Source organism: Pelodiscus sinensis, chromosome 6 (assembly GCF_052426305.1).
Source record: "Pelodiscus sinensis isolate ZL-2025 chromosome 6, ASM5242630v1, whole genome shotgun sequence".
Classification (NCBI taxonomy): domain Eukaryota; kingdom Metazoa; phylum Chordata; order Testudines; family Trionychidae; genus Pelodiscus; species Pelodiscus sinensis.
In genome coordinates, this window is record NC_143057.1 from 43,434,586 (window position 1) to 43,449,589 (window position 15,004).

Sequence of the window (15,004 nt, forward strand, 5' to 3'; positions counted from 1 at the left end):
AATTCAATACATTATAAAGGCACTACTAATATTGACTGGTTTGTGTATTATTTATTTATTTATAGGTACTTTTTTAACCACTCCACACACAACGTTTTGGACCAAGAGTGAACCGTTATTACTTGCCTGTTGTCCTAGGTGTGCATGATGCTTTGAGTGCATAGTCATTATAACTGGTCCTTGCCACAAACAACTTTCACATGAAACTGTTTTATCAACTTGTCCCATTGTAAATTACCTGATTTTTTTTTCCCCTCAAGTTAAACTCAAATCGGGGTAATGTTTTACCTACCAAATCAGTTGTTCCAGGATCAAATGGGGTTTACACTTTTAATCTTAGGTGGAAGAATATTTTTATAAATGCAACATGCTGTAAAACATGTACTCTATGTGATGAGCAGCTTGGCATGGAATCAGCACTTGTCCAAAGTTATTCTCTTTCAGCACAATCATGTAATGGATTTAGGTTAAAAATGTGTTATAGCTACACTGCAGATTGTGAGTAGGAACTATTCCATTGTAAAGAATAGAATTCCATTACATTCTGTTTGTAGCATAATTGATGCTTCCAGTTTTTTTCTAGAGTACTAGTAACATTACTACATTGGTACACGTGCATATGCTTTGTCAGGTTCAGAGAACTGTAAAAAGCTAACACATCTTACATCTGCAGCAAAAATAGATATCAGAAAACTAATCCATTTCCCCACCCTTGCTGTTCTTATGTAGTAATTAGAAGTAAAATGTGATTGTTAAAGCCTACTCTGATTTGCCAGCAGCTTCAATTTTATAAAGCAAAATGGACAGATTTATGAATAATCTTCTATCTTACGTTTTTGACACTGCATGGGTCTGTGACTTCTAGACACTTACATGTGGCTTCCAGATGTCAGCCCTGGAAAAACATTGCCTCCAATATTAAAGGAAGAGAGCTCTTAATAGAAGTTTGACCTGATTACCAATCTGTTCCCTTTTACAGGAATTGGTGATTTCAGCGTGTGGGAATTCTCTGGGAATCCTGTATATTTCTGCTGTTACGATTATTTTGCTGCGAATGATCCCACCACAATTCACATTGTGCTCTTTAGTCTTGAAGAACCTTATGAAATCCAATTAAACCAAGTGACCTTTTGGCTTAATTTCCTGAAATCGCTGGTCCCAATTGAGGAACCCATAGGTATGCAAAACTGTGTGTCTATATACCTTCTGTGCAAGGGGGATAAAAACCTTTGTTTCCCTGTAACTTTGAGTCCTGTCCCTTGTTCATTTTCCTGCATTCCACTGATATCAACTTTAAAAAAGAGTTCTGTATAGAGGTGAACTTCTCCCTCATAGCAGAGGGTTTAAACAGGGTCACATGCACTTAACCTTACTAAAATTGTTTAGGTTTATGCTTAAATAGTGTAGAGAGCCTTGTGTGGTTCTGAAATTGTTCCCTAAGTCCTTAAACTGAAGTTTCATGCCAGAGAATTACTTTGACGTTCTTGTGTACTGTTTGTTTACATACAGGATACAAATGCACTGGGTCTTTAAACTAAGTGTGGAAACATTGCTTAAATTCTGTTTAAATCCAACCCCAGCTAAACTGATTTCCAGCACTAGCTGGGTTGGCCAGTGTGGATGGGTTAAAATTGTCAGATTGGGTTTTAAAATTATGGTGAACTTCTGCATGTTCTGCTCAAACCTGTTGAGCTGGACTTATAGTTAGACTTTAAATTACTTTGACTCCTTTTAAGCATTGGTGTGTACAGAGCCTAATATCTGTGTTAAACTTTGCTTAACATTTGCTAAGGCTTTGTTCTGTTTTCAAATGAGATCTCTGGTTTAATACTTGAGTTGCTTATGTGGTTTGGAATTGCTTGTAAATCAAACCAATCGACTTAATTGTATTTTTTTTAAGATTAAGGACATCTTACTCTTAAGGACATCTGTGGTTTATACCAATTTATTTAGCTTTTATTGAAGTTGAGCATTCATCCACATATACTCTGACAGTTTGATGGAAGAACCAAGCCCAAGATTCTGTCTTGGCTTCATCAACTAAAACTCTGTTGGAGCCAATAGATCTGATTAGACATGTATGGAAAAAGAAAGCCTATTAAGTGATAAAAATCACCTGGTAGACATATCAAAATATTTATTTATAGCTGAAAATTCCCTACTGATACTTTGGCTAATATTAAATGCATTATCTCAGAGCCCAAGTGATATTTTATCTACCTAATTTATGAACTTAGTACAGGCCTATGTTGGTTTGCCTTCCTCCAGTTCGGAGAGTTCAGTTCAGACTTTCACTTTCATTTGGAGCTTTAAAAAAAGGAGCATTTAGATCCAACTGGTATCCAAATCGTTGTGTAATGAAGACTCGGGAGTTTGCCAAAAATTAATACTTAAGCTTAAGTTAATATAATATTTCAGCAGTTCCTAGAATCCAAATGTGATACAGCCAAATATAGAACTAAACTTGGTCAATTCTTCCTGCAAAATGATTAATCATATTTGGTTATGTCAGTTTAACTTTATAGTACAGTAACTAACGAAGTTGTTCAACTTGATGACCTTGCTGCTAATAGTTTATAGGAAATCCTTCAACTAGCTAACAAAATGTCACCCTATATTAACAGAAGTCTTAAAGCTTTGGAATAGTTTCCTAGCCAATTCCACTAGGTCCTTTATTTATAAAAAAAAAAAAAAAAAAAAAAAGGTCAGAAAAGAATACTGCTTGCATTATAGGTCACAACACTAATTTTTTTATCACCACACTTATAAAAGGGTATTTTTGTGTGGTGTAAGCATAATGGATCACTCTGGCAAAATTGTTGAAGTCTCCAGAGTTTGAAGAGTGAATAAAGTTAATTGATGATTTGCCAGGGTGAGGATGAAATGAAGATCACAGGACTTGACCTGTATTTTGTAAAATTTGACCAACTCGACTCTCTTTTTCTGGATAATCTGCTAGAGCACATGCTGTATAAATGTATGTTCCATATGATCACCTCATTCTTGTGCCATTTGTATCTTTCTTTTTCTCATTCTTTTTCATGGTATCTTCCAGGCTTTCCTACTTACCTCTCACCTAAGTGAGAGTTCATTGTTTGTGTAAGTACTGTACAATTGCATTCATACCACAGTATGAATGAAGTAGATAATTTGTGTTCTCCCTACAGTCATCTAACTTGCATCCTGTAGTATTAAAGATCATCCAAAGAATTACCAAGAATCTTTGCAAGTAGTTGATCTGTTACTGATTTAAAATGTCGTTCCCAAAATAGTTTAATAGTTTGTAGCTGAATTGTTAGTAGTGTTGGTGATATTTATGGTGTTTTAAAAATAGTCGTATAGTGTTACTATCTGTAACATTATTTGAAAGAGCAAGCCATCCATATATATATGGACTATAAATAAAAATCACATCAAACAAACAGCCCTTAAGATTTAGGGGGGGGGGTTAAGTTGGCAAGTGAATTCATAAAGTTTGTCAAAAATATAAGATTCGCCTCTGCCTTAGGGTACAGTCAGAGCACTTTTCCTGAAATTATTGTACTCTGAATGTGTGTTTTTTCTCTCGTGAAGCTTTTGGTGGAAGATTGAAAAATCCATTACATGTTGTCCTGGTGGCCACCCATGCAGATATTGTGAATCTTCCTCGCCCTGTTGGAGGAGAATTTGGATATGACAAAGACATGTCATTGCTGAAAGAAATCAGAAACAGGTGAGAAGAGGAGCCATGTGTTATTTAAAAAATTTAAATGCAGTACAGTAATTCCTTATTTAACACGTGCCCGCTTAACATGTTTTCACGATAGCACGATTTTTTTTTAAGGGAATGTTTTTTGAATTACATGACCGTCCCCGGAATAACGTGATTTCCCCAGGCGGCCTGTTGCCAGTGGCTGCGCAGGGCTTCCCCCGCCTCCCTGCAAAGCGGCAGAGGGTTCGCCACTCGCTGCGCCATTCCCTGCTGACTCCCCCTCGCCAGAGGCCTTGCCCCCTCTCCTCCGCCCCCGCTTGCAGGCCGAAGGCTGGGTTTCCCCAGCTGGCCTGTCACCGGCGGCTGCATGGGGCTTCCCTCAACTCAATCTCCCTTCCCTCTCTTTCCTTCTCTTCCCCAGAACCAAGCACCTCCCTTCCCTGCTGTAACCCAGTCCCCTTTCTCCCCCAACCTTGTATCCCGATCCCAACAGACACCACCACTTGAAATGCAACCCCCACCTTTTCCATTATTTTAAGTGGGAAAATTGACCGAGCATAACACGTTTTCACTTAACACAATCATTTTCTGAAACATATCTATAGTGTTAAATGAGGAATTACTGTATTAAAACGTGGAAATGCCAAAGCTGGTTGTTGATTTGAGGGGTTCACAGTCATTTAGAAAATGTTCATTCATCTGTATAGGAGCAAAGAAAATCCAGTACTTTGCTTTGGTTGCTGATTTTTATGGTGAAAATGGTCTTGCAATATAGTTTTGTGGAAAAAATGGAAAATACTTGATGGTTATAAAATGAGTAGGTTGCCTAACACCTGTAAGTTTAAGTCTTGAGGCAACATCTGAGAAAAATGGGTGACTTGTTTTATAAATGTTGCAATGTTAAGACACAGTGGAGTTTTATCCTTTAATTTAAGATACGTAGTATACAAAAATAAATCACACAGGTGTATTTATACATTTTTTTCTGAAGAGCTGCATGGCAATATGGACAAAAAAGAGAATGAACCCACAAGTGTTTCTACATGTTGGAAAGTCTGACCTAAACCAAACTGAATTGCAGAGAGAATAGCACTGGCTTTCAGGGTTAGGTATTTTCACAAACAAGCCTCCTAAACTATACACAATTCATAGGAATAGCATGGTAAGGGGAACCATTCAGGCCTTCTAAGTAGGGTCTGTTAAGAGAAGGGTGTAACGAGATTTAGTCTTAAGCTGAATCCCCCAGATGTCTAGTGTATATTTTATTAGGGCAATATCCTTATCTACTGAAATTGAACAAAAGATATCTGTGTATAATCCTTGGCATTTGTCAGCAAATGACATTTCATTGCTAAACTTGTAAAAACAAATATAATTGTGGCTGGCCAGTCTAAAAAATGAGTGTTAAAAAAGCCATTTCACATGAGCCCAGCTCATGTGGTTCTTATTATAAACAAATCATTGATATCACTTTTCTAGCAGTACATTTGCTTGCTGTAACCCATGTAACTAATATGTCTACTTACTATCCCTTGATTCTTCTGTAATACCCTTCATATAACATATATGGAGCACTTTGCTGCTGCTTACATGAGAGTAACTTTTAATCTTAACAACTCTTTTTATCTTAATTAAATATTAGTTTACAGTTGTATGTTTTACATATCATATTGTGCATGTTAATGAGTATTTAACTTTTTACTGTTCATGTTCATTCCATTTTTCATGATTCCTTTAAAGCTAAAGGAAAAAAAATTGTGATTTTTAAAACAAATTTACATTTTGGTAAATTCAAATACATTTTGGTTTGGGACTAGAAATAAATACTGCATGTGTTTCTCTTAGGTTTGGAAATGATCTTCAGATTTTGGACAAATTATTTGTTTTGGATGCCGGAGCATCTGGCTCTAAAGATATGAAGCTTCTTCGGAATCACCTGCAAGAATTAAGAAGCCAGATAATTTCTGTGAGTAGTGCTGAAGGCTGGGCCAATTTCTGTGAAATTCTGGTTTGAAGGGAATTTGCATGGGGAAGTCATTACAGGCTTCTTGCTGCTCAGACATAACAGGTGGGCCGCATGGAGTTCAGGGGGAATAGGTGCAGTTTTTCTTCTTTGAACACCCTGGTAGCTAGAGGCACTTAAAGTGGGCAATGAGGTTCCACACACTGAGGTTTGAAGGGAATAGAAAAAAAGGTTTTTTTCCTGCTCTTCAGAGGTGCCCTGTTAGGTCAAACTAGGCTGAAATTTGAATTTTGTAAAAATCAGTTTTTATAAAACTGAAGACTAATACAAATATCTGACTTTTTAAAAAAAAAAATCCTAATAGAAAAGGTTGTTTGTTTTTTCTAAAGTGCTTCTGTTGTGTTGCAACCAGGATACTGCAGTGTCATATCAATGCATGTGGATCAGGCAATCTAACTGTCTAGAAACTACTAATTTGATTCTTATTGTCTAGTGTGAGAAAATGCAAAAAAGTCAGCAAGAAATATAAAGAGCAAATATAAATATCTTTAGTTTTGATGACCACAGGTAGAATTTTAAGTTAGAAGAATATTTTGTGTTTGAAATATTTTAATTTGACAGCACCATCATTGAAACTGGAGATGTTAAAATGTGTGTATTTGTCTAAATGTGTAACTGAAATGTGTAACAGTTTAATTTTCCAACAGTTACATGTTTACATGTGGGGGTAGTGGTTGGCAGGCAGCTGCATGGGAGCCTGCTTAAAAGCCAGCATTCCATGCGCACTGGCCCCCTTCTTCCACCTGTCCACCTACTTCCTCACTGCCTCTTATACAGAAGCAGGGGGCTGTGTGAAACTGAGGGGGCTTACCATTGAGCACGGACTTATTGGTTAAGGGTGTACTTGAGTACACATTAACATCCCTAATGGAAATATCTTTTTCTAGCTTAAGTGAGCTTAAAGAAGATACTTCACTATTCAGTGAAGATTGGGTTCACAGAGGCTTATGATGATCATTAAAGTTTTTTTATTCCTCTGTTACTGTCTTTTTAATGGTTATTTCTTTATTAATCACAGGTTTCTGATGTGCATCATTGTCTTTATATTATCTCATCCTAACAGCTCAGGGCCAGGTTGTCTTATTTAATTTTTGTAAGGCTTACAGTTCAATTACAAAACCATTTTACAGCCTCTTATCTCTGCAATAAGTTTGTTTTTGTCTGCACAGAAGATTTTGCTAAAGAATTCCCATTGTTGTTAACACCTATTCAGTTGAATTAGTGTTTGCTCTAGTGGGAGCTCTAGTGTTAGCAATTCTCAGTAGGCTGGACCTATTTTACCGAAGCATCAATTAAAGTTGCATACAACAGGTTTAACAGACATGGTGTCAAAAAAAAGTCCAGTTACCAGTGGTATTAGTCCCAGTTCAGCTTAAACAAAATAATCATAAATATCCCAGTGTAGGTATGAATTCTCAGTTCCTGCTGACACTGTGGTCTGTGGGAGCCAAGGGACTCTGATCCATCAATTCCAAGCAATGAATCGTAAAGTAGAAAGCTGTACATTTTCTGCGATGATTGATTGTTGATTTGTAATGACTTTAATATGTTAATCCAGTGGTTCCTAACCTTTTTTTTATACTGCAGACCGGCAAATTCATTCACAAACTTTTGGCAAACTGGTAACATTTTATTTGCATAATTGCATATTCATTATGCAAATACTGAATATGCAAATAAAATGTTACCAGTCTGCCTAAAGCCTCGGCCCCCAGAGCCACTGAAGCTGGCTGTTCATGGTGGCGCTGGGGTTGGGGTACACCCTGGCCTCCTGAGCCCCCAAGTGTCATCTCTAACCCCTAGAGACTCCCCACCCCTCTACTATCCCCCAGCGCCAGCCACTAACCCAAAAGTCCCCTGCACTCAACTTCCCAGTGCCAGCCTCCCAACTTCAGAGTCCTCCAGTGCCAGCCCCCATCGCAAATGCCTCAGTGCCCATCTCCCCGCTCCTTAGAGCCCCCCAGTGCCAGCCTCCTGTTTCCAGAGCCCCCCAGTGCCAGCCCTGCCCCTATAGCCTCCTTACTACTAGCCCTGCCCCAGAGCCCCCCATGTGAGCTCCCCACCCCAATGCTCCAGTGCCCTCCAGTGTGAGCCTCCACCCATTAGAGCTCCTCAGTACTAGCCCTGCCCCAAAGCTCCCCAGTATTACCTTTGCCCCTAATGCTAGCCCCTGCACATCTTAGAGCCTCCCCCCCACCCACCCAAAGCCCAAACACAAACCCTGCCCCTGGAGCCATCAGTGCCTGTCCCACTTCCCTCACCTAGCCCTGTGCTGCCTCCCAGTCCCCAGCTGAGCGCTGCTGCCTGGGTTATGGCTGCTCTAAGGCTACCATGCTGGGCTCTGTACGGCCCTCCCATCGCACAACAAACTGCTCTTCTGTGTCCGGTAAGAGACCCCGCCCCTGCCCGGTGCTGGTTATCTGAATGGCAGGATAGAACATCCCATCCCGCTGCGACTGTTGTGAGGCGCTGGGCAGTGTATCCCAGGCCCTGCCCCCAGAGCTGCCACAGCCCAGCAGCCAGCGGACTGTAGACCAGCTGTTGGGAACCACTGTGTTAATCTGGCCAATGGCACAAATTTCAATAAGGGACCAATAATTCCCTATGAAAACAATGTGTCCTGAATGAAGACCCCCCCCCCCCAAAGAGGTGTCCTAGGAGAGAGAGCATAATCTTCCATAAACCTTCTCCCATATTTAAAAAATTGTTAGTAAATCTAAGCCTTTTTTGGTGGGGGCGGGGGGTTAAATAGAATAAAATAGTTGTGACTTGCAGTTTAAAGCTGTGATTTCAGTTCATAATTCAGCCAGCTTTATGACTTCAGTGACTCCTAAAATAACAAAACAGTATTATGGACACTTCCAGTATTTTTATTATGCAAGTAGACTGTGTGTTACTTAACCACTGGCAGTGTAATTTCAGAAATATGTTAATCAGATGTAGACAATTTTCCTAGAGTCGTATTCTGAAAAAGATATTCCCAGATTCTAGTTGGGAAAGGGGATAGTAGCTTAAGGGATCTTGTACTGTGTGGTTAAACTGACAAATTCTACAGCAGCGCTCCATTAGGCTTGATTTGCACTTAAAATTTAGATCAACATAACCACAGATATGAAAAATTCTGAGCGTTCTAGCAGCGCCAGCCTACAGTTTTGCCAGCACTTGGGGTAGACGCAGCTAAGCTGACAGAAGAATGCTGGGAAATGTAGTGTTACTACAGCAATGGATAACTTCTTACATTGGTGTAGGTTGCATGTATACTTCAGGTTTATGCTGGCATTGGCACCATATCTATGCTATTTATTATCTCTGCTTCATTTGTATTTTAAAAATGAGTTTATTAAACATGAACCTGTAAAATATGATTGGTAAAGTAGCGTAGGTGGTGGTTATTTTTATAGTCAGTCTATTTTGTGTTGGCCCCAGTGTTTTAGTTTTCAGTGACCTACTATTTGCAACCGCAGTTGTTGTAGACGTTGTGGGGGCAGGACGTTATTAGGACTTCTCACATGTGGGAAGTGTGGGGACACTTTGGGGGATTTCATGATAAACATCTTACTGTGATGTCTTACATGATCAGTAGTGAAGTGATTAACTGCTATTTTAATTTTTTGGTTTTGTTTGACTTGATCCCCAGGTGAATGGGGGAGTTGATACTATTCAAAATCATTGTTTCAGTTTATGCACAGATTAAGAAAGACAGCCCTGAATTGGTTCACATTAAGATTGTCTTTGTAACCATGGTGGCTAGAAATTGATTCTTAAATGAAATTTTAGGTTCTGGAGTACATTTTTCATCCAAAAGGATTCTGTGGCAAATTCTCCAGCTGTGTAATACACAAGTGTATTTCTAAATTTTCCAGTTTTTATCATAGTGGAAATATTACTATAAATTAACCTCACTATGATTTTGTTAGATTTGTCCTCCTATGACTCACCTCTGTGAGAAAATTATCTCCACCCTCCCTTCTTGGAGAAAGCTGATTGGACCCAACCAGCTGATGTCATTACAGCAGTTTGTCTATGACGTACAGGAACAGCTTAATCCATTAGCAAGTGAAGATGATCTACGGCATATAGCCCAGCAGTTGCATAGCATAGGAGAAGTAAGTAATTTTTATTCAAATTGCATAATTATGTAGTGACAAAGGTGAAACTCCATTGGATATTATTGGATATTATTTAGAATCAGTGATCTGATTTTATGTTAAAGCCAGAACCTATCTGAATCAAAGTGTATTTTCTGCCCCTTTTTATTTTTTTTTCCTTTAATTCAGTGGAAAAAATGAAGAAAATCCTAATAAGTTAGTAGAGTGCGTAACCATGAGAGTGGCTTCTGGTATAGGAATGTAGAATTGGAAAATGCATCAAGCTTCTTGGAGTAACTGGTGGGTGGAACATGAAAATAAATCTTGTGAAGGAGAGGGGGGAGATGAACACATCTTCCTAGTTTGGTTTGTCAATGTGGATTCTGAAAAAGGGACTTGCCTTAGTATAGAATAAGCGTGTCCACAAAGGGAGATATTCCAGAATAGTGATTGCATTTTCAATTCATACCATATCTAGTTCTGGACTGACTACTTAGTGTGGACAAGCCCTTAGTAGTTCATCCATAGTGCAACTTCAATACAAAATGTGAGTTAAAATGGCTGAATAAATTGTTTTCAGATCTGGTTAAAGAAAAACATTCTTTGAAGTCATCTGTGGCAAATGTGTACAGACAGATACTCCTTGAATAAAAGGACCAGCTTTCACAGAAGTGGAGTGAAGAACTAATTGGTATCAGATTTTGTTTGTAAAATTAGAAATCTGAATCAGCAGATGAGTTCTAGCTCACATTATTGTTTATGTAAATAAATAAATATCTTGTGCAGCATTTTTCTGCCACTTCATCTCAGAATTAACAAGTTGAATTTCCAGATAAAGAAGAGCATTCTGAACTAACAATCTTGCTAAATTCTCAGCACAGTTCCTTAATTCTTCCTTACTTTCCCATTCCAAGACAATATACTCTATACAAATCAACCCATACAAACTTCAGTTTTCTTTTGGATCCTGTGTATTTGTTTCATTGAACATTTATTTATTTTAAAAAGTTCTGTGTTTAGACTATACTCATGGAAAAAAAATATTCAGGAAAAGAATGAAATAAAATGTTGAACTTAGAATGAGCTAATAGCTAATACAGTTTATTCATAGGCTTACTTGGCTGTAGCTACATTATCATCATATGTAGGGGTATTGCAAAGCATTCATTTGTTCAAAGTTGCATACCTATTAAGGAGGCTTGTAATGCTTTCCTCACTTGTCATTTCCCACTAATTTTTGGCTATAACTGCTGTGCTATATTTCTACTCTTTGTGGCTCATTTTAGTTTTTTACCAACATGAAATTCCATTTAATCAAAAGAATAATGCAGGTAGGAGCAGGTCTGAATTTTGGATGTGACATCCGAACCCTTGCATATCTGGTGGCTTAGAGTTGAATGTGAGCAGCTCTGAAATCAAGCCAAAAATGCTGTTCCATTTTCAGTTGCTGTCAGTGCAAATTTGGAAAAACTGCATTTTAGGTCAGAATGCTTTGTGTCCATTGGAAATTGTTGGAAGTGTAGAGATTTCTCCTGAAATAATTTGGAATAAATCTGAGAGCCATGTTCCCCTGTGCTCTGATGGTTTTCTCAATAAAACAAGTCAATAGTTGGATCCTAATTTTTGTTTTATGAATGAGAGGAAGCAAATGCACTGTTATCTTTCTACATGATTCATGATACATCTTTCATGATTCAGTTGTGTGACTGGTGAGTGAACAGGCCATAAGAGCAGCTCTATTTTTCACTTGTACCTCATGAGATATAACTTTCCTCTTTCTGAGCAGATAAACATCATGCAGAGTGAAACTGTCCAAGATGTGGTACTCCTGGATCCTCGCTGGCTCTGCTCTAATGTACTTGGAAAAATCCTATCAGTGGAGAATCCCAAAGCCCTACATCATTACAGAGGTCGGTATACCATAGAGGACATCCAGCGTCTGGTATCAGACAGTGATGTGGAAGAACTGATACAGATTTTGGATGCCATGGATATCTGCGCTAGAGATCTTAGCAGTGGAGCAATGGTGGATATTCCAGCGCTAATCAAGACTGATAGTCTTCACAGGTCTTGGACAGATGAGGAGGATGAGGTTCTGATTTATGGTGGTGTTAGAATTGTTCCTGTGGAACACCTCACCCCATTCCCTTGTGGAATTTTCCATAAAGTTCAGGTGAACCTGTGTCGGTGGATTCATCAACAGAATGCTGAAGGAGATGCAGATATACGTCTTTGGATAAATGGATCAAAGATTGTGAATCGTGGGGCTGAGCTTTTAGTGTTGCTGGTCAACCATGGTCAGGGTATCGAGGTTCAAGTTAGAGGACTGGAAACAGAGAAGATCAAGTGCTGCTTACTTCTGGATTCTGTTTGTAGTACCATTGATAATTTAATGGCCACAACGTTACCAGGCCTGCTGACTGTGAAACATTACCTTAGCCCTCAGCAGCTGAGGGAACATCATGAACCAGTGATGGTCTATCAGCCTCGAGACTTCTTCCGGGCACAAAGCCAAAAGGAGACCTCATTGACTAATACCATGGGTGGTTATAAAGAAAGCTTCAGCAGTATATTGTGCTTTGGATGTCTGGACATCTACTCGCAGGGAGGCCTAGGAATGGATATTCATGCTTCTGATATTAATCTTCTTACAAGGAGGAAACTTAGTCGACTTTTGGATCCACCTGATCCTATGGGCAAGGACTGGTGCCTTCTTGCTATGAACCTGGGCCTTCCTGATCTCGTTGCAAAATACAATACAAACAATGGAAGTCAAAATGTTTTTCTCCCAAGTCCAGTCCATGCCCTTTTGCAGGAATGGAGCAATGCCCCTGAAAGCACTATAGGTATCCTAATGTCTAAACTGAGGGAATTAGGCCGCAGAGATGCAGCAGACTTTTTACTGAAGGCATCATCTGTATTCAAAATGAATTTAGATGCTAATGGCCAAGAAGCCTATGCATCAAGCTGTAACAGTGGGACATCTTATAATTCAATTAGCTCAGTAGTGTCACGGTAAGAACAAAAGTTTTGCATGGACAGTGTCTTTTCAAACTGCAGAAAGTGGTAAAGGGTACAAAATGATGTTCTAGACATTTAATTTATATCTATAAATTCTATATGGAGGGTCCTTATCCCTCCCTATCACCACCTTTTATGTGAAAAATCTTTCTACTTTTAACTGTGAACTGTTGCTTTTTATTTTAGCTATTAAAAGTCTGGTGTACTTTTGGTGTTTTACAATTATATTCTGATATACAATGTGCTGCTTAATATTGCCATTTTAACTGGGAAGTCTAACTTTTGGGTGATGTACTATAATGTTTTGGGTTTTTTATAGAAATTGTTTCCTAAAAGGAAAAAAAAAAGTTGCACATTCATCCAAAATGTGTTTTCTTATGCCCTATTTCGCCTTTTCATCATATCCTTTGCTTAACTTTTTTACATTTGTAGGGGGGAAAACATTTATGGTCAATTTGCTGGAATTCAACACCATTTTATTTATAAATGAGAAAAAGTGAGTGCCTTTTGCAGAAAAGAGTGTGGTTGAATTGAGTGATTCTGCTGACGTTTAAAAGAAAATGCTACCTCTGTTTCACTGTCTGCATGTTGATCATTGCAAGTGGTGCTTGCCTTTTTTGTTTCACCTGCAGATTTAAGATATTCGATAAAGAGAAATTCATTATTTTATGAAGAGTTCTCATGTTGATAGTGTGTACAAATGCGTAATACTCAATCAGCTTTGCTTTCGATTGAACCATAATGTGAAAAAAATCTGTTAAACCTACTGTCACGCGTCATTATTTTCACACATCTCAGGTAAAACTTCAGAGTTATAGAATTCGCCAAGACATGCATAAAACGTTCAGTTCAGAAGAAGAATAATTGTATAGCTGTCAGTTGTCATTTGTGCATAATATAGTTTTTCCACTTTTAGACCCTGGTTTGCTTATTTCCTGTACTGATGATTTAAAGAAAAAGGAAGCATGGTTTATTGCAATCAGAAACTTAAAATCGATGTGAGGGGACATGACTTGCTCTGTTCTGAAAAGCATGTAATTTTAATGGTACAATGTGTGTGTATATACATATATACTGTATGTGTGTATATATATATATTAATAGTATTATTTTTCCTTAATCTTTAAGACGTAGTAAAATTTTAAAGGATTTTTTTTAACAAATAAACTATTGCCTATTGCAGCCTTTTCATTTTTATTTCCTGGGAGCAATCATTTCTCTAACCCACAAGGGGTCAAAATACTATTATTTAAGGGTGTAATCCTACAGGGCCTATACCCCTCCTATGAGATTCTGGGCACTTTCATCTTGATTTCAGTGGGAGCTGGGGACTTTCAATACCTTCCACAATTAAGTCTAAAAATACCAGAATGCTGGGAGGTGGATTTTTTTATGTAGCTTCTGTGCTATAAATTAGAGCAACTTTTCCGTTTTGACGCCTTTTGTTTGCACATTGGAGAATAAATTAGAAAGTACAAGTCATCATCAAGAAGAAGAATCAGTCTTTACCACCAGTTGGTGCAGGGGAAGGGGACAATTAACTTTACTTTTTATTAATGAGCGCAGTTTTTCTAAATCCACTTTGCATTAGTAGGTGAATTAGAGAGCTCTAGGACTTGAAAAATATGTATGTTTGAATTTTGTCTGTTTTTGCGCCATTTTATCTGTGCTATCCATGAAGGCAGAGCTGAATATTGTGCGTAAAATAATTTGCTAGACATGTGTAAACTCCCCTGGAGTTAGGGGATACAGTGAAGTAATGTGCTAGTCTTCTGTTTGGAGAAATGAGTGCGGCTTTAGAATTGTCAGATAAATTACTGATGAACTCATCTTTGACCTTGTCATTGTCATTGAAAAGCGTTTGCTAGTATAGATATGCCAGGTCAACTTTACCTACAAACTCACGTGCATCTCTGCAGAGATCTCTTGTGTCAGTAAAAGGACTTTTTTTGCCCCTATAACTGCCAAAACACTAGTGTTTTGGTGGCATAGCAATGTCCATTAGGGTATGTCTACACTACAGCGTTATTTTGAAATAGCATGTCTAGACACAAAATGCATTTCGAAATAGCACTTTGCTATTTCAAAATAGTGTATCCACACTGATAGGACACTGAGTTGCATTTAAGGTGTGCCAGAACTGTTCTGGCAGGGCATCAGGTCAGAAGTTACCTTGTGTGG

The 15,004-nt window shown here is 38.4% G+C and overlaps 1 protein-coding gene across 5 annotated transcripts in view; it reads left to right on the forward strand.

Annotated features, from left to right (window-relative positions):
* DAPK1 (death associated protein kinase 1) overlaps positions 1-14,005 on the forward strand; it is a 130,704-nt gene extending 116,699 nt beyond the window's left edge. For all 5 annotated transcript variants that reach the window (XM_075931798.2, XM_075931800.2, XM_075931799.2 and 2 more), the window contains exons 22-26: positions 980-1,177; positions 3,574-3,712; positions 5,537-5,657; positions 9,632-9,820; positions 11,589-14,005. In XM_075931798.2, the coding sequence (XP_075787913.1) occupies positions 980-1,177; positions 3,574-3,712; positions 5,537-5,657; positions 9,632-9,820; positions 11,589-12,821 (1,880 nt within the window). In that variant the 3' untranslated portion in view covers positions 12,822-14,005. The remainder of the gene's footprint in view (positions 1-979; positions 1,178-3,573; positions 3,713-5,536; positions 5,658-9,631; positions 9,821-11,588) is intronic.
* The last annotated feature ends 999 nt before the right edge of the window (positions 14,006-15,004 follow it).